General features: G+C 40.0%; 1 protein-coding gene across 1 annotated transcript in view; it reads left to right on the top strand.

The window, feature by feature from the left end:
* eys (eyes shut homolog) overlaps nt 1-20984 on the top strand; it is a 155534-nt gene that overhangs the window by 981 nt on the left and 133569 nt on the right. Inside the window, exons 2-10 of the mRNA XM_061086984.1 lie at nt 333-449; nt 4267-4457; nt 5210-5337; nt 6902-7016; nt 9401-9560; nt 14244-14348; nt 18159-18298; nt 20025-20188; nt 20349-20602. Of these exons, the coding sequence (XP_060942967.1) occupies nt 333-449; nt 4267-4457; nt 5210-5337; nt 6902-7016; nt 9401-9560; nt 14244-14348; nt 18159-18298; nt 20025-20188; nt 20349-20602 (1374 nt within the window). The remainder of the gene's footprint in view (nt 1-332; nt 450-4266; nt 4458-5209; nt 5338-6901; nt 7017-9400; nt 9561-14243; nt 14349-18158; nt 18299-20024; nt 20189-20348; nt 20603-20984) is intronic.

Genomic DNA, 20984 nt, shown 5'->3' with positions numbered 1-20984 from the left:
GCGGGGGGGGGGGGGGGGGGGTCGTCTTAATTATACATTTATCGGACACATAAAGTTTAAGCTATTCAGCAAAAGCCCCGACACTCACGCTACACAAACACAATTAATATTAAAGCAGCTTGCATTCCAAATGACTCCTTCCTTAATCTCTTTCCTGCCGACATGTACGTTCTCCGCAGCAGTATCATCCACAGCAATAATTTAATTTTCCTTTCTTCAATTAGGAATTCAAATAAATAGCACCGGAGTTGTGCGCCTGCATAGAATCTCCAAATTCCCTTTTCTCTCTGTGTTTATGTCAACGGTCAAACTACCTCACCCGTTTGTTTCAGGCCTTAATTGCTCCGAAGTGGTTGGGAAGGAAAACTGTGACAGAGTTTGTGAAAGTGGGAGATGCGTTCAAGTGTCGGGGACGTCCTTCAAATGCATCTGTGACTCAGGAGTTTCAGGTGAGTGGCAACGGTCTCCACGAAGGTCTGAGATGTAAACAGCAAAAGCCATTTCTCAAGGAAGATCAGCGTTTTCCTCATTGGCTTTAAACCCAGATTTCTGCTTGATGTTATATTGTCATTGTAATACATGAAGCGGCCGCTTCAATTCAAATACCACATGTTACGAGCGGTGACATGTGGCCGTTACAAGCCGGGGCCATCCTGCTGGCTAACTGAGCATGACACAGTTGATAAAAAAAATGGTTTTACAGCAATCAATTAAAGTTTAATTTATTGTTTATTGTTTCTGCGGAGCTTATAAAATCAGAACTTGATACTGAATGACTTCTGTGAGCCTGGAAGAAAAATGAACAAGCATGGCACCAAAATTAACAACACTTTAAGTTTCCTTGTTTAATATGAGATGGAGCAGACTAAACAACTGTTCATCTGATTTCTACTTTTTCTAATTTCTACAAATGTAAACCACTGCGTGCTACGCTGATGGTTTCTATGGTTTGCTCAGGTAGCAACATCGACCCTCATGACATATTTTCCTTGGGCAGCCACTCTCTGTTCCCTGCTCAGTGAGACAAATCACTGAAGGCTCACGTACATGCACTGGCACTCACGGTGAGCTTGTTAATGAGACATTATCGCTTCACCCAATATTTAGGTAATGAGTCTCCGCAACGTACAGTTAGGTTAATGAGTATCACGCACAAATGGGTTACAGGACCTGGATTCTCCTCGGGCTGCCCTGGATCTGAGCGTCTGCTGTGAAAACAAGCCTGCGAGGAACTTTTTTTTGGGAGTAAGAACTCCAGGTGGCTCCTCACACTGATTCATTGTGTTGTTTGGAGCACATTTTGTCCTGGCAGCATTCTTGGAAGTGTCAAAGCTTTGCCTCTTCCGGTCCAGCCCGTGCTTTGAGCTTATTATTTTGTAGATGTGGTTTCAAGGTTACTTCCAGTGCTGTCTGGCATCCGTTCTTGTAGAGCAGATTAAGGCCATGCAAGAGAAGAGCATCGGGAGTGAAGGGTATAGACACTTCACAGGACGTATGTACAATTTAAATGAGAAGATAAAATATGATACCGTGGACAAGGAATAATATTGCTTTGCCTTTTATCTAGAACAAAACCAATATGGATTTTCTGGGAGGGGGGGGGGCTGATGCTGATATTAGAGGATGATGATAATCAGAGTTCATGTGTGTTGATTTACATTGAATTACTAGTGAATATGTTTTTAAGAACTTGCGTATGAACTTGAAAATTTGTAATTCTTTAAAATGTATTACTACACTTGTATGCTTCAAATTACATTTATCGCGCCAAAATATGCCCAATCATATGTATTCGCTTTAGAATTGTATTACTTTAACCGATAAAACATAGAGATTTTTTGAATAAAATGAAATGACCCCTAAGGCAAGTTGATCAATTAAATACAGAAAGTAATAACTGAACCACTAACATGACCTTTGTAGAAAACCAAATAAAACAGCGGGCAATGTAAAACAAAATCCGCGCCTGTGCACTTTTGAGATGATAACTCATAGGATTCACATCAAAACACAAATCGGTAAATTAAATGCAACCTCTGCCTCGACGGCTTTTATCTAATTGGCTTTAATTGCTGCCGCTCTCTTAAGTAAGCGAACTCTGCTGGGTGCTTTCGCACAGTCATGGTGTCCTCCTGTCCCAACAGCTTCTTGGGAGTTCTGTGGAGCTTGTGCTTCCTCCACCTCCCTGCTGCAGTCGCCTCATTAATCAACTGGAAGTTAGTGGCTGCTCCAGCGCCGGCTGCCCTCATAGGCCAAAGTCTATGCGCACAGAATAATGAGCCAAACTCATGGGACGTTTCAAATGAGATTTTCTTTTGATTTGACTCGCCTCTGCGGTACCTCTCGGGTATTTGTTGCCAAGTATTACCATCTTTATGGGGCCATTTCCATTTGGTGTAAGGTGTTAATTGGTTTCGCAATCTTGATGGTGGTTTTATCCATTTTTTAAGTTCAATTTGGACTCTGTATATTCAGCCATTACCATTGGTAAGCTATTTAATTATGTACTGATAAAATGTTGTGTCTCTATGTATATTAGATCGCTGCACTTCATAATCACTGCAATAATGTGGGTGTTAGAGATGAAGATCTTGTGTAGAGATAAATACCTGCACAAATATGAACGATCATAAAAACAGAAATATCGAATGCGTGACCTAAACCAAAATGATTACACATTAGGACATTTTCTCCTGAGTGCAGAAAGTGCTACAGTCGTTATCTGTGTCATAAATACACACGGCAGACGGAGCCTTTCCCCTAAAACATATATTAGTTTGTGTAGATGCAACTTTTTGTGGACCAGTTATGAAAAGTCAATTTCTGGTGGAAAATGAGCTGAGGCAAAAGCAAGCCCTGAATTTGCACACCGTAAGATTGATGCCCACAGAGGAGGCTATGGGGGAGCCTCTGGGACATGAGCACTTGTATCAGCAGGGGGATTAAAGAAAATATGCAAAGGAAGACTCACCGGAAAGATAAATGTGTAGGCACCTTGTGAAGAACACAAAAAAAAGGAAGACCCTCACTAGGGAATAACATCAAATTTTATTCACCTTGAACCTGCAGTGAATTTGGTCTAATTTTATCCTTTGCATACAATGTCACTGCAGCGATAGCCTGTCTCTAAATAAGCTGTGTTGTGCTACTGCAGGGTTTAGAAAACTACCGGCTACTGCCTAATTTAGAGTTGCTTTATTTTTGTAAATTCTTCGAGCACTGACTACTTAGTTTACAATCCTCCATGAAAACCATTTATATTGCATTATAATAATTTAATTTGTATTACTATATATGTTATTACTTTAAATAATCCTTTAGTTAGCAGTTAAAGTATCAAATAATCGGGACATTGATCTGAAGTCGTATCGCCCTGCCCTAGTTTGAACCGAATTTTACGACAGGTGAAAGTGGATGCAGTTCCGATCTTGTCCACAGAGGTGCCAAAATGCACAAAAAAGTTCCTTGTAGGAGCTTTAAAGACTTAACTTTTGTAGATGGGAGAAACTTCCAAGAGGACATCCATTAGTGCAACGCTCCACTGATCTTGGCTTTAAGGCAGAATCAGAAGTCTCTCCTCAATGGACGTTTGCTTAAAAAAACGTCTAAAGGACAAGATTCTCTGATCTGATGAAACCAAATTTAAAGTGTTTGGTTTCAATTCCAAGCATCATGTGAGGAGGAAACCAGACAGGAACCTCAAAGTAGGTTGTTCTGCTGGAAGTTTCTCCCATTGCCACAAAGGATCTCTGGTCAGATAAGCAAGGGTCTGAATAATTAGCCTAGTTAGTCTTTTCTGCGTCAATGTCAATGTTATTTCCATCAGATGAATGAAACTCTTCACATTTTAATTATTAAATGGTTCGGTTGCTGGCTGATGATGTGATGGAATCTAAAAGCCTCTGACAGTAACGACGCTGCATGTACAGTTGCCTTTAGTGTGATGGAAAGAGTATTTGCTTAAATTGTACACATGCATAATGACGGAGGATGGCACACGCCTCTGTCCTGCGTAATTATTAATACACCGCGTCAATCACCCCGTCCTCCGCGGATTATAAGTCACGTCAGTCATTTCTTTTCAGACTTTGAAGCTCTTTCATACATGTCCAACGTTACTTTCCATTCCAGCCACTTGTGGTTACATGATGGCTTTCAGCAGGTTCCGTGACCATGTGATTGGCAGCTCCTGCTCATCATAGCTTGTGTAAGTAAAACCCATTTCCCGCAATGTGAGGAAAAGTGTTGCATTGTCTTGTCGTCCAGGCCCACCTTGCCAGACGAGGACCTGTCATCCAAATCCATGCAGGAACGGTGGCCTGTGTGAGGAGAGCACCGAAGGGATTGCGTGCCGTTGTCCGGAGGGATTCCGGGGACTCTACTGCGACTCCGGAGCCGACTTGGATTGCACGTCATACGCATGTCAGGAGGAACACATTTGCGCTGCAGGGGAGCTTGTGAGGACTCATTTTCCTTTATTTGTTTTTTATCTTGCGGGATATAAACACGAAATGGCACATGGAAAATTAATATAGTGTCTTAAATCGAGATCAAATTGCTTCATTCCGACGGCTGCGTAGGCAATTAATATTTCCCCCTGAAGATGAGCTCGGGGAAAGAGTGCTTGCCTCCTCTAGCATTTTTGATTGAATGTCCCAGCGCATATTTAAGTGCCAGTTTGAAATGGCTCTCATCAAAAGCATTTGTAATTGGATGCCTGCTGCAATTTTCACCTTTCTCTGGGAACGTTATTGTGGTCGTGCAGTCGTCAGAGGCGGGAGTAGGTCCCGACGTTCAAGAGGATACACAGGAGAAAATGCAGTAATGGTCTAATTGCTTTGCCGTGACCTTTGTTTTGTTCATTACAGTTTGCCAAGTGCTACACATTTTCACAAGCCGCCTAAGAATAGAATCCAGCGCACTGAAAGGCACACTCATCAAAAATAATACCTCATATCGCTGCTGCTTAGCATAAATATTTATCCAGAAATTTAATTTGAAATTCATTCCTTTTTTGATGTTGAATTACATGGACATTAGCATTTATTAGCCTGGGTATCTGACTCGTATAGTGTAGATATCAGCAACAAATAATGCTTATTGATAATATTCCTGCAGTTACTGATGTAATGTGTGTGTGTGTGTGTATCTGACCCCTTTTTCCCCGGGGCTGACAGGCGACCTTGTTTGTTTCTGCCTGTGCATGCAGGCCTCTGAATGTGTGTGTGCAGATGGTAACGTGGACGCAGCGTGCAGGAGGCAGCGGAGCCCGTGCAGCCCGTCGCCATGTCGCAACAATGCCACCTGCGTGTCCAGGGGAAGTCATCATGTCTGCAGGTGAAAAGCACATAGAGGCCACTCTCACGCGTCCCTTTCTCGATGATTGCGAGGTCTGGTGAATGCGTAGTCCACTGCGAGTGAAAGGAGATGGTTCTTCTTTGTCCAACTTTTCAATGTGATTAGGATTTCAAAATGTTCTCAAAAGCTCTAATACATACCTGTCAATCAAACCTCCAGCTGCATTGCTGGCTGGTAATACTCTATTTTTTTTATTTATTGTAAACCCCGTCCAGGTTCAGTGCTCATACATTGCTCATATTTAAGTCTTGTGTGTGAATCATGAGCCTGATGTAACTTTATCTGGGCCAAACACATCCATTAAACATTATTATAAATACCACTGAGCCACATCACTGTTACACTGGGTGACTTGATACCATGCACTGCTTTGACTTAAAGGTCCAGTGTGAAAGATGTCAGTGAAAGGGATCTAATGGCAGAGATTGAATATATAATAATCCTAGGGATGTTTTTGCTAGTGAGATTCCTCTCAATTATACAAATTGTTGTTTACTTAACCCTAGAATAGGCCTTTTACATTACACCTTTTGAGTTTTTATGACAACTGAGGGTTTCCACAGGTTCTCTTTCATGTCTGATAGGGGAGGGTGCGGTGAAGGGTATCCAGCTGCAACATGCAATTTCACCACTAGATATCACTAAACTCTACACACTGAACCTTTAATCTAAATAAACTGAATTGGACACCAAATGTGTATTAATCCACAGCATAAAATACTCCCCAACATATATAATAGTTGCTCCCGTTTGGCTGTTCTGCTGAAGTTCTGCTGAAACTAAACTGCCCCTGAAATAACTTAATCAAATTAAATTGTGGCTTTTGGTTTGCACGTGGGATTCAAGACACTCCCTCTGGCTTCAAATGGCTAGCTTATGGTGAAGAAGAAAAAACTTGAAATTATGTGATAATATAATTTTTAGACATAACTGTCTAACAGCTTTTTAACAGACCGGACATGAATTATATTGTTGACAAACTCCTTGTTTTTTATGAACATGTTTGTGGGTCTTCTGCATGTTTATTAGGTTATTTGTTTTATATATCTGCTTTAAATTCATGTCTTTTAAATCCCGTTATTAAACTGTACCAGATCACAAGAAAAATGAGTTTTATATCAGCACATAAATTCTGGTCTTCGCTCTCAGACTCAATAATATTGAATATAGCCTCAGCTCAAACTTTTTTGGGGGCTACTAAAAAAATAATGGACAGACAGTACCTGAATATTTCTTTTTATCAATTTCTTTTTTTTCACATTTTGAGCCCTTGAAATAAAGACTGATTTTCACATTTGTAGGAAAGTGTAATCTATAGTTTGTAATGGACCTTAATTTGTCTTGATATTCTCTCTCGACCCATTTGGCATTTTGAGCTCTAATTTGTACACCCTGCCTCTCCCAGGTCTGTATCTCGAACAGGTCATGTAGAAAACTAAATTATAACCCCCATGTAGCTTGTAAGAGAAAAGGAAAATATGGCTTATTAGCGCCCACTTCTCCAGGGGAATTGATTTTGATGACACCAACTTCCTCCCAACAGATGCCTGAGAGGATTCTCTGGGAAGAATTGTGAGGAAGTAATTGACTACTGCGGGCTGCTCAATATCAACTGCCTCAATGAGGGATTGTGCTTGAGTGTAATTGACGGATATCAGGTAAGTAATTCAATGTTTCAGTCTTTATTAAATACTCTGAAGCCCGCATAATATGACTCACAGGGCACCTTAATGGGGGTCAGGGGATGAGCAGGAGGTGAACACGGTCAGAGGCAGAGCTATGATGCACACGGCACATACAATACATCCTTTGTTTAAGTAGAAACACTGTAGAAAAGTGTTTTACAAAAGCTAAAGGTTATTATTTGACTTATGAATAAAAAAGAAAACAGACTTTATTCTTTAATGTCATTTAATTGTTTGCAATACAAAAAATTATCAATACCTTTTCGATTCAGTACATATTATGATCACATCATACATTTAATATTGTAATAATTGTTATTTTAATATTTAATATATACATCTATCAATTGTATTATATTTTCATAATACTATTCTTTTAATTATACAACTCTTTTTATTTTATTGTTCAATATTCTGTGCTTGTGTCCTATTGTTTAATTATCATTGTTTGTTCATTGCAAAGCCATTTGTAACATAAATATACAGAAATGTCCTACATACATATGTTGCATTATATATTTATGAAAAGTGCAATCTATATTTATGTGTGTATTTTAAAAGTCAAATTGTAATAGTTAGCCTGTGGGCTACTATGAACTTTCCATTAGAACCATTAAAGTGTAAATAGATAAGGGGATCACCCCTGGGTTTTAATATACAATATGCTGTTGTATTTAATAGCATTAGCCCTTTAGTCTGTGACGTTCTATACAGGGGACAATTAGCATTAACTTAAATATTTTTCAATGAAGGAAAACACACACCAGTGTTAGACTATGTCAACAGGCAGCTGTAATCCAATTCTAGCCCATTAATCATTGTGGGTATGTGGACGCTTTGCTCAGACGTACAGGTTCTGGTCTGATTTGCCTCTCTATTGCTCACTGGCCTCAAAAGTCTATTATTTTTTTTACAACACCTGAGACTCCTCCGTAATGCCCAATAGATCCTAATTATTCTCCATCAATCTTATTCAATTATAATGTTGTTAATCTCAAATCCACTTTTAGATGCTTCAAGTTGATGTGCCTCCTACCAGGTTCAGTCATCATCAGAGATTGTTGCTCTTTTCCAATTGGCAGATTCGGTTTGTCTTTTTATTTATAGTAGGATGTGACTTTACTTTGAGTGTGAAAACCATTGGGTGGTTCGTGTAAGGACGGTCGGCCGCTTGTCACGAGGAGGAATAAAACTAGAGATCACATTAAGCTGATTTTATTGGTCGATACACAGAGCGGTCCAGTACATTGGATTTGATATAAAAACAAATGACTAAGGTTAATTAATCAGTTTTAGCTTAAAAGGGTCAGTTCACCCATATTTGAAAAAAAAACATCACCTCCAATACCCATAATGATAGAGTATCGAGCCATGCAGATACTCTACGTCTGGATTTATGTTATGTTTTTTATTATATCGATCCCTGAGCCTATTACCTTCACCATAATATGATTTTATGTGTGATCTCAACATTAAGAAATTATTTCAAATTTCTTTTTTTTTTATAATACATCTAATGGAAAACCATAACTTGAAATCCCCCACTGCTGAGTTTTGATATAATATATATAATGTATAATATGTAATATAATGTATAACAATTAAAATGTCTATGAACGCCTAGATATATATTTTGATTGTTTGCACTTTAAATTATCAAAAAAAGGTTAACAAAAATGTTCAAACCCAGAGAAATCCCTAATTTTAATTAAGCCTGTCAGCCTGCCCAGTGTTTCTCCTTCCAATGTTTGTATTGGTTACCCGAAATAGATCAAGATCATTCAATGGCGTACGAAAACAACAACTCCCATGATCCCACGCTGCTTCGCGACATCATCAAATTAGGTATTTTGTTATTTTGGTTGAGAAACCTCTAGCAGCTGAAGATTGATATTGTAAGTTTAAGTCATTTGGTTGATTAATGCTGTGACTATCACAGATGCCATTTGACTCCATCCTTATGAGCTCGTGCCAGACGATCGGAGAGGAGAACCTCAGAACCTGAGCAAATTTATTTCCAACGCGGTCTGTGTTGGTGTTGGAGAGAACGTGAGGACTTTCGTAGTGTGGCTGAACTGACCCTTTAATGTGAGGACTTTTGCAGCTAGATCAGATGAACTGTTTGCATATTGTTGCCATTTTTATCATTGCTCCCGAGGCTAAAAAAGATATGCTCCCGCTACAATGTTTACACAAGTGTGGAGGAAATAACCACAAACACCCTGAAAACTGAATGTCAACCACTTAACCCTCCCATCTGAAATCCAATGTTCTAGGTTAGATCTAGGACAATAATAACATACAGGCTCCTGTAATACACACTCACTATATCACAATCTTGCTCTGTTTTCCTGCAGTGTGTTTGTGCCCCGGGATGGATTGGGGAGTTTTGTCAGTATGTGGGCGATGCCTGTCTGATACGACCGAACAGCTGTTTGAATGGAGCCACGTGCATCACAACAAGTCAGCCGTCATCTCCCCCAGAGTACACCTGCAAATGCCCCCCCGGCTTCACGGGTAAGATAACTTTTCATGGTTTTTGGCTTCTTTCCATACGTCTGTGTGTCTGTCCGTTGGCAGGGTGCACCGATCGATTCGCACAAACCCTCGTGGGCAGGTTGGTGGAATGACTGATGAATGTTTGACATGCCACTGACATGGCTTGACAGTTAAATGCTTTTGGCAGAGCGGTCTCTTCTGTTTTGACATTCAAAGACTCAGTTTTTATGTTAACGTTGTGTAAATGCACTGTATGCACGATGCACTGCAGGGATGTGAAGCAGACAGGTAGTGAGAGCAGTCGTTCTCTGAATATTTTACTCCTGTAGGACAGTGACTGTGCACTCTGCATCCAAGACAGTTGACACACACACAGCTCTCATGCTGAGAGCATATCCATAAATTATAAATGCTTCTATTTTGCCTTTTGTTGGTGTGTTAGGGCAGATGGCATAAAATATTGCTTAAAATCCAGGAACAAGTCTTGAGAAGCTCATATTTTTCCATCAAACATGCATAATTGGTATCTGCTAGAATGAATACACTTTTACTTTGGTCACCAAAAAACACAGGTTTCTGATTGGCTGGTAGGTGGCCATTAAAAATGTATGTTGTATAAAAAGATCAGCAAAGTAAATACGATCTGTACTGTGACTTTATTTAAGATACACCTTACTGAGCATATAGCCCACATACAACACAAACATTTAGTCTATGCATCTGATGATCTGTTAATTCACTGGTGTGTAGTCAGTTCAATCTGGTGTTGAACCACTGAAAACAAACATTTAGGCTGCACAAAGCCATTTTGATTGTTAAGTGGCAGAAAGACTGCAAAACCAATGCGCAGGAATACGTCTTTGTTGCAGCTAAAACCAGCAGTTTCTTTTAATCTAACTTCAGAGAAAGTTATCCATGTGAATGTTTGACTTTCCCTTAGTCTCATTTACATCAAATCAATGCCGTTCCTTTCTGGCCATGATGCATCTGCACTTGCTTTGCATGTGGTAGATCCTGCATTGTTCTTTCAGCTGACGATATTTAGTTTTTGACATACGGCAAACTAAAGTATGCAGCAGTTGATTTCCATCGGAATTGCTATGTAATGTAAAACAAATAATCCAGCTAGTTTATATGTAAATTGAACTGCATGTTTATACCTAAACCTGAGTCATTTGATTTAATATTTAAATGCGATATTCACACATTCTACACCTGTACTGTATCATTTACAATTTAAAATAGCACAATTAAAAAAATATCATACACTCTGTGATATCCCTGTATAGAAAATACATTTTTGCTGCATTTGATAGTGACTACAATATGTAAAACATTCAACATAAATGGTACCATTTGATGTATTGTGTTGACAATGTATTTTCGTATGGATGTTTGTACTTAATATTTAATTTGCTGGTGAATATTTGCTAATATCCACCTATCTGCTAGAAAACATTCCACGTTAAAGAGCATGTTTGTTCAGGGAGAGTGCGTCACACTAGTGTTCAGTCCCAGACCTCTGACGCTGTACCTGCTCTGCACATGGGTCAGCAGGTCGATGTCGTAAGAGGGGAAGCCGCTCTTTAATCGTCAGGTTTAGGATCAAGCTGCCATGTCTGGAAGCTTCTGCTTTGATTAATGTTCCCGAAGACTCAAATCAAAGCTGACTCAAGGGCTCCTGTTCCATAACTGACCTCTGACCCCCCCCCGAAGAGGTGGCAGTGGACAAGGGAATAACAGTTGTTAGGAGCAGCAGTTTTTGCAATAGTTCTTAGTGACTGCACACGCAACCTCAAGAAAGTGTGTGATGCAGGTAAATTCCGTTTGACTTTTGAACTCCAAAGAGAAAAACACAAAAAGTAGCATCCATAGTTAATTACATAACTGGAAGTGTTTGAAGTGACATTGACAATTACAGGCCAGATTTTAAGCAAAAGGCCAGTTCTCTGGATGTAGCAATCTTATTTTTATCCTGAAGCGCATTTACCAGTAGCCTCGTCTGCTTGACATTTTGAAGGCCTGCTGTTGATTGCATTTAATCCAAGTGCTCCAGCAAACGCCTTCCTAATTAGCTGCCAGCAAACTTGTTAAAGTATAAGTGACAACTGTTCTAAAGAAACAAGGAAACAAGGGAACAAAACAAGACCCCCAAACTAAAGGGTTTGACTTAAATACATTCATGTGTGTTTTTCTTAAATGTGTCATTGAGGAAACAAGGAAAGATACAGTTATATTTACAGTTTTTTTTTTTTTGATTGTGTAGTCCTCACTGAAAAATCGGTGCATCAGTGTGTTTTTATTAGGCTCATTTCTGTCTGGGACAGACCATATATGAGAGTGGCAGTGTTTTTATTCCATAAATGAAAAATGTTTGAAGCCTTTCTTTTTTCAAATGTTAATTTTTCTTCAGACATTACAAAAACATATTTTTAATTTTTATGATTATATTATAGTTGTATCATAACAAAATTATCAATAGGGTCTGTATTTGAATGGTTTATGTTCTGTATTTATATAGCACTTGTGTTGTCTTGACGACTCAAAGTACTTTCAATTTATTTTGCCAATTATAATACAATCTAGAACTTGACATAATATAACAATCTAATTTTGTAAACTTTCATTCCTTGTTGTGCGTTTTGGAGCAATTCTTATTGTGATCCTTGCTGAACATTGTTTATGCAGAACGGCTGTGATGGTGCAGCGCAGCATTGTTCTCCACTCAGTTTTATTGCTTAAACAACCAGTGAATGTGTATTTTCTTTTTCCTTCCCCAGTGCACTCGGGCTTTGGCCTGTAGCCTATTCCCCCATCTCGCCTTAAGTCCTGACACACTCACCTGTCAGTCAGATAAGCCCTTACATAGCACTACATGAACACGATTTTTTCCCTCTGTTCAAAGCTGAAATCTGTTGCCACTTCAGTAATGGAAAATTGTCTCTTGCACCATGGCAGGTCTTAGTGACTGATAGAATTCATCATATTCTGGCATCTTGGGATTTTTGCTTTGGAATTTTTTTCGAGCCATGCAGCGTGGAAAGGCCAATTTAATTTCGAGCTTTGCGCGGAAACCTCACAGTTCTCTATCACAGATCATAACTCAGGATACATTACCCAAGCACTGGCATTTGGTTTTCGTTTTGGAAGGCTTTATTTTTTCATGGAACAACAAACTCTTGACATACGGTCTCATTTACACACATTCTCATTAGGTTTTAATTGGGTGCATAATATAACATGTGTGGGCTCTGTATACAGTACACTGCTTTATGGAATCAAAATTAATGGACTGTGCTAAATAGACAAATTGTATTCAAGATTTTTAAAGTATTCACCTGAAATGGACAGAATAGGGTTTTTGCATTTATAACTTTATCTGGAAAATTAGCATCCCGGGCCTAAAGGAACTTGCAGGTAAATAAGGATTGTGCTCAAGAGCCAAAAGTGTGTTGCCCAAATAAAAAATCGTAAATTCATATTGACCTTCAATATATATATATATAGTTATTTATTCTTTTAGACTTTCTAGACATTGCTACACAAACATTTTGCAACTTAATTCACCATATTTGCATCATTAAAGTTTCATAAAAAGAGGCTACAGTGCTACATAATTGATTTTATCTACAGCCATAAAGAAGGAGCACAAGCATTTCTCCGATTTTAGCAGGATGAATTTCTATAATTTGTTGCTGCGCGGCGTGGCATGTTTTGCATATAATGACCTGTAGCAACTCCCGTGCAGATGAAATCAATCATAGTGTTTGTGCTGTAGCATGAGGTTGCCGCTGTCAAGAAGGGACTTTCACTACGTGTCATTGCTGCTCTGTTATTGATGATGGGACATTTGAAATTAATAACCTGCGCTGGAAGACACCCACTCCCCCATCCACATTGGTAGAACCAGCAGCTGCTGAGGCAGCTGAGTTACAGACCAGTCTCCCATCAAGCATCCCCCACCTCATTCGCTCTGTACGGGCAGGACATAGCTCAATATTAAGTGTCTGTTTTTTTTTCAACGAGAAAGTTCAACCAGGACTGTGGCTCTGGCTTTCCCTAGGGCTCACCTCCATACAGCATCTTAGTAAAGGAAAGTTAATGCCTCATTTTGGTTTCTTGGGAAAAGGCTACTCTTCATGGAATGTTTTAGGAATGTTCTTGATGAAATAATTTATAGAAGAACAATACCACTTACACCTGTATGCTAAATGTAAAAATATAGAATAGAAAAGATAATAAAATCCTTTAGTAGTCCCACGATGGGGGTTACACAGCAAAGGGGATTGGAAAAATTGTGTAAAATATGTAAACATGCACTATAGACACAAGGAAATGTAAAAAGTAATATATATACAATGTGAACAGAATCAATAACAGGATATATACACATGTAAGTTAGTTCAAAAATGTTCGTCGACCGATTTCTATTCATCTTTTACACCTGAGCCGATCCCCTCCGTGTTTTCAGTCTGCACTCAAAGCTCAAGTGATCTATTTGACACATGAGCCGCGTGATGACATCTGACTCTCGACAATAAGTGTATTTCTCCCAAAACATCTGTGGTTGCGTTTTAGCAATGCAATGCACAGGTAATGAAATATGTAAAATGTTATGACTCATAAAGAGCTTTACTGTCTGAAGATCCTGATGCAATTTGAATGCAACTAATGGCAGCATTTTTTTTTTTTTTTCCTCAGGAACAACGTGTGAGACAAAGTTCAACGCGTGCGACTCCAGCCCCTGTCAGCACAACGGCACATGCTCCCACTTGCTGGGACTCTACGAATGCCAATGTCCAACAGGTACGTTGGACTCTGCCAAAACCGGAGCTTTGTAATAACATTTAAGTGGTATCTGTTAAAGCGGCTCTGCAGACCTTTTAAACTTGTGCAAAGTGAATGTTTCCTAAGATCCCCAGCCAGGGCTCCTCCAGCCATCACACTGTCCACTGAAAACCAACAGTGATTTAGATTTTAACAGCAGAGTCCCTGGACTGTGACACATCCTGCCTGCAGACAATGGGCTAGAGAAGTCGGATTGTTTTTAAATGTAAAATATCTTCTAACTTTGGTGTCTCTTATTCAAAACAATAAAAATAAGAACTAGTTTGATGACATTATGAAGCAGCTTGGGATCGTGGGAATTGTTGTCGTCTCCAATCATCGGATGAAAATCTACCTGACAGGCGCTAATCATGTTGGAGGATGACGTAAACAGCAATGAATAATCACGACCATTACAAGTGATCAATACAAACAGTGGAAGGAAAAACCCGTAGACTTGGTAACTGGCTATAGTGTGATTTTCCTCCTTCATACGTAATTTGCCCCAAAAGAAGAGACGGGGACAAAAGGGGATATGTCTGAATTAAAAGGAGATGATCCCTTGAATATTGAAAATTGTGGATATCTCTGGGTTTGGACATTGTTGGAAACATTTTGGCTAGTTTAAGTACACAAGTCGACAAAATATGCAACATGCAGTAGGTTGTCTAGTTATATCTTTAAATTATCGCATTAATCATATTTTCTTGTACCCAATATCTTTATCTTTCTCATTAAATGAATATATGTAAAACCATGTTTACTACTTTCCCACATGCTTAAGAAAAGCCCTGGAATGAAAAGCCTGTGTCCCAAAAAGCTCACATTATCCACAGTATCAGTTTGCAGTCTTGGCCTGTGATTGACAGCTGAGAAAAAACACCAAGCTCTTTGCCAGAGCTCAATAATGGCACCCAAATTGTGCAAATATTACATTATGAAACTCCCATTATTATAATTTCCCCATAATTGCTCATTGTGCCTCGCCGGCTGAGTCTGAATTTAGATTCAGCGACTGTAAACTGAACGACCACTTGCCGGAGCGCTCTGTTTTTTTTTGGCACAGCTCAGTTAGTGAGTCTGGCAACTGCTCTTGTCCACTTCACGGAAAGGTTTCACAGCACATTCAGACAAAAGGCTGAGCATCTTAGTGGCCAGGTGATGGTTTTTGGTCTCTATAGGAAAATGCTATATTGATGGTAATGAAACATTGTGTTTGTGCACTTAATTTCTAATCTGGAAATCACAGGGGGCAGTGTAGCCAATAGTTCAAGCAAGACAATGGCACAAAGAGATAATTTGCAAGTTGGTGATTTTTTTTACCGACGGGCCATTTACAAAGCGGGCACTTTTGACTGTTTCTTAGGAGGTACATTATCGCACCCTCCTGAACTGTCGACATGTTTGTTGTTCTACTCTGAGCTGCCCTCTAGTGGATGCTTGGATAAACAATCATACCAACGTAAAGAATGCCTGGAAGCATGTGGGCAGTGATCGTTGCATCGCTTGAAACAGAGGTATCTCTTATTTTTTTATGGTAAAGTCTGCATAAATGAGCCTTCAAATTCTTTCCAACTAGCCGACCAACTAACCAACAAACACACACCCGTCTCCTGGACAACTTGTTTTGTTCAGTGCTGTGCGAGGCTGGGTACTCCTCCAGCATGCATTGGGTGAAACAAGAGGTCATTCCTTGGACAGGTTGCCAGTCCCTCTCATGGCTATAACACATTGACAGAAAAACAAAGTTATACCTTCAGGGAATTTCCAGTTTTCAGTTCACTTAACTGGCATTTCTTTGAAGTCAGGGAGGAAACTGTAGAGAATCTTTGGAGACACACAGATCTTTTCAGGAAGGTTCAAACACAGGATCTTCTGAATAACATTTCACAATGAACTGATAAGAAATTCAACCCTACTTTTTGAGATAAGAAATCTACCAAGCAGGGGAAAACATGTAATTGAGAGCATTGTCTTGAAGTCAGTCCAAACTACTTTTTTATTTGAAGATGACCTTTTATACAACAGAAATGTCCTCCCCCCCCCTTTCAAAAAAAAAAAAAAAAATGTTTCTCCCAAATGTGATGTAACTGTCCCTTTGGCCTTTTGATGTTTGGTGGCATTCTTGTGGAAATGAGACAGTGGACTGATGGCTGTGTTTATGGGGTTATCGAGTGGGAGCCTTGTATCGCAGATGTCAAGTTGAATTAGACCCACCACACCCCAGAAGCCTCTACTGTGACTGTGTGCCGCCCACGTCACACCAGCTCAGAGCATGGGTCAGCACTGGACCCTCTTGCACTGGCTTGTGTGTGAGTTTAAGGTATGACATGTAAAAATACTTATTAAAATGTCTAATAACTACTAGATCTTAAGTTATACATTTTGTTGACTTGAGTACTTACGCTAGACACATTACGTCATCTGTGAACATGATTTGCGCCTTAGTCCCATCAGGTAGATTTTCATCAGCGATGGTGGTAGCTCCCATGATTTCACTCTGCTTTATGAGGTCATCAATCCAGATCTTTTGTTATTGTTTTGACTGAGAGACCCTCGGTGGTGGAAGTTGCATATTGTGCATTTAAGAAAAATACATGTTTCACATATTTACGTGTGATGACTATACTGTATTTCTGCTGTCGCTGTTAATACCAAAGAGTAAGACTAAGTTGCACTTTGTGGACATGTGCTACAAAGCTCTTATACATGTAAGAAGGTTATAAAGAGACTATAGAGTGTTGTTTGACTGCTGGCTTGACACTAATATTTGCTGTATCTCCCATGTTAACACAAGATGGATATCCATACTCTGCACACAAGCCGGTTGCCTACTTCTTTTCAGCGAGGGCCATTGCTTGCTCTTTTCTCAGCTTCCTCTGAAACACCCTCTGCAGCCTGCCCTAATCCTTGATAGTGAATCCCTAACTCCCTGAGTAAACTGCTACTAGATGTGGCCAAAGATCCATGGTAACGAAATTCCAGAGGGTGAACACTGGCTTTCCAGCCTCTCGGCTAGATCTCATCCGTTATCCCAGTAAATCTAAGCCTCTTCCGCTCTTATGCCAGATCTGCTGCATCCGTCGCATCGTGAAGTGATTTTGTGCAATATAGGAAAATAGTGTTTGACCACAGTTCTGGACCCGAATACTGAACATAGACTTATGACATGATTGATATACGAGCTGTTGGCTAAGCCCTACCTGACACTGAATATGATACAATGACATCTCAACAATAGCAGTGTCCTCATCAACAATACATGTATAAAGCCATATGATGTTATTTAACTCTTGTAAAGCATTCAGGATTAAGTTATGTTAGTTTATGGTTCAGTTAGTCATACCAAATAATTTCTTGGAAAAGAATATCAGACATTATCTCAAAATAAATGTTTAGCCTTTTATTTTTGGGACGAGGCAAAGTGTCTACAACATGTGATAATTGTTACAGATTAATATTAAAATCAGAAGAGCAAGAAAGAAAGATTAGATGGAATATCAGAGGAAAGTAGGAAGTACAACGCTTAATGTTTCCTATATAAACCTTACCCTTAACCAAATTTTAATTCCGACTCAAGATAAATTAATTGCCACATTGATTATTCTTCAAAATGAGGCCAATCCTCTAGACGACCCCCACTTGGCCCAATTTTGGCCTTGTTTATTAAATATATAGAAGAGCTGGCCTGGTACAGGGACTTAAATTAGAGATGGGTTTGTGACACTGATCACGGATCTACTTTGTGTCGCAGCAGTTACATGAAATCTCTGAAATCTCCTCCTGCAGGTTTCCTGGGAAAGAATTGTGACGTTGACATTGACGCGTGTGCTCTGCCTGACAACACGTGTCCGCCTGCGACTCAGTGCATGGATCTGCCAGATGGTCTTGAATACACCTGCCGTGTACCCTGCCCTCAAAGCCTTCAAGTGGGTAAAAATATCTTAATGGACTCATCTGCTTTTATGCGTCCACCATGCCCCTTATTAGTTGTGCACATGTTTGAAGACCTTGCGATCCTGGATCTCTCTTCAAGCTACTCCTGTGTAATCTCTACAGCAGTGCAGCAACTTTATGCCAACAGCAGGGAACCAAAGCAAGAGTTTACTTGTGTTGTTTAGAGGAGTTTCCACACTGGGGGACATAAAGGGGGACAGCATTTGCAGATAAGGGCCAATATGTCCAACATCCATGCACATCCCCTGATCAGTAAAACATTTAGGTAACCCCTTGTCTACTGTAAGCCCCCCCCAGACATGAATAAAAATACATAAAAAACATGTGACTCACGTAGAACTCACCTGTCACATTATGGGTTTATTTTAAAGTCAGTCCATTCTTTGGTATAATAAATGAGTCAAACCGTGATTGAATACAAATACAGAAAAGACAGTCTCTTAAGGGTTTAAATGTTTCTTAAGGGTTCATATGTTTTGATTTATAATAACCCGTAAGAGAAGTGCCAACAGCAAACTTGGAGAACTTAAGTGTGAATGTATCCGGTGTAATTCAGTATCGTATTGATAAAGTGTGGAATAATCCTTTGTTGTACATGGGGATAAACATAAGCATAAATCCCACAGGAAGATTGACAGCAAAGGCGATAATCCATAAACACTGCAATCAGCTGGTGCCGAAGCAGCCCAGTATGTTGGTTTTTTATTAAATTATTGACTAACGAGAGAATTCACCGCTCCTGTGTGTGCTGCGTGCAACATACACATTCAATCAAGTAGTGGATTCTGACCTTCTACCTGACTCTAAATAATAACGAAATACCTGGTCAGGGACTATATGGCTAAGTGATACATGTTATTCACAATACACTCAATGCTGTGTATTTAAATCAAGCAAATGTTTATGATCTTTTTTTGTTTATGTGGGTGCACATCTTCCAGGCTTGAAAGCAGGTTTGGCAGAAAAGGAAAAAAAAGCAGGAACTGCCATAGTTTATCATGGGTTTTGCTTTGGGACGCGCACAAGGGGAACAAGGCGCTGAAAAGACCTCTGCCACCTGCTGAGCGCGGAAGATTTGCAATGTCTGTATTTCCGTACGCGCAGAAGCTCTTTGCATGTATGGATGAATGGGCCCTCTCTGCATTTAAAGAAAACGGCTAAGACCATAGACGGAAGCTACTTCAGGAGACAGATGGAGATGATCACTCGCTGTGGAGCAAAGCTTGTGTTGGCCCCCATACAGAAATGCCATGATGTCTGCATTATACACCTTCTCACAAGCCAGCACTTCCGGTGGCCCTTTGTTTCCCCTCTGCTATGTATAAACACACACACACACGTACCAGCTACAATGCTATCTTTTTCTCACTGGGTGCTCCTGGGAGGTTTAGCCACTCAATGACCATTGATCTTTTCTTGTAAGACTTGATGCTACGTGGAATGTAGATGCATGGAAAGTGAATCCAGCAGAAAGCATGAATTGGTATTCATGAATGTGTCAAGTGGCTGAAATGAAGCTCATTTTTGGGCAGCCGGGCAAAGAAAGTGCTTAAAAGGTCTCATTGTAAAATAACAGTCATGTTCTGGGGCAGAATGTGCTCAGTGCAAATGTATGATATTACCTCTTGATATGAGGCAATTTGACTCCTGCACACGCAGCAGCACGTCTCTTATAACAGCGCTGTCCTCTTTCCACAGCCCTGTGCCAACGGAGGACGCTGCGTCTTGAACGAAGCTGCAAGCTACGCCTGTATCTGTATGCCTGGTTGGTCCGGTCAGAGTTGCCATATAAATGTCAATGATTGTGCTCGGCATTGGTGTCAGAACGGAGCCACTTGTGTGGATGAGATTGATGGTTACAGGTGAGTGTTGAAATCTTGATTGTCTTCGGGGCCATTCAGGCACCAGAATGTCAGCGATTGTAAAAGCGGTGACATTTACTGTTTCTGCTCCTTCAGGGTTTAGAGAAGTTCTCCAACTCTGCAGTATTCAGAAAAATAGTTCTCTGTGATTTGTTTCTAGGTGTGTTTGTCCCAGAGGATACACGGGCGTTTACTGCGAAGAGGACATTGATTACTGCGTTGGCCATCGCTGCTCCGAACACGGCGTTTGCCTGGACCGGCGGCACAACTTCACCTGCCGCTGCACGCTCGGTTTTGAAGGGTCGCTCTGTGAACTGGAAACAAATGAGTGCAACAGCTTCCCCTGCGCGAGCGGTGCCACCTGTGTGGACCTAATCAGTGGTTATCAGTGCCACTGTCCCCCAGGGTTCCAGGGTATGAGACCATCTGATGCGAATGAGATCCTGTTTGCAGACTTCAGTGTGGCCGGCAACAGGGATATGAGCTTTTAGAGCAAGTGTTCACAGGTTATAATGTTAGAAACAGCAATATGAAGCTTTCACTCACTTGGAGGTTTAAACGCTTATGTTTGATAGCTGTGGTCCAGTGGTCAGGGCTCATGTGTTATGCTAGTTGAATAACAAATGAAAGTATATGGAAATCTGAAGTACTATATATGATAAAAGAAAAATTAACAACTTTAAAGATTTACAGCAATAACATTAGTGATGGCATGATAGTTTTATATGCTGTACCTTCAGTGCTTTAAAAATATCCTTTTATATTAGTGATTGCACTTAAATCAGGAGGGAACTTG

The sequence above is a fragment of the Limanda limanda genome, chromosome 15, assembly GCF_963576545.1.
Source record: "Limanda limanda chromosome 15, fLimLim1.1, whole genome shotgun sequence".
NCBI lineage: Eukaryota > Metazoa > Chordata > Actinopteri > Pleuronectiformes > Pleuronectidae > Limanda > Limanda limanda.
The sequence above is the reverse complement of the archived record's forward strand: the minus strand, read 5'-3'. Positions and strand labels throughout refer to the sequence as shown.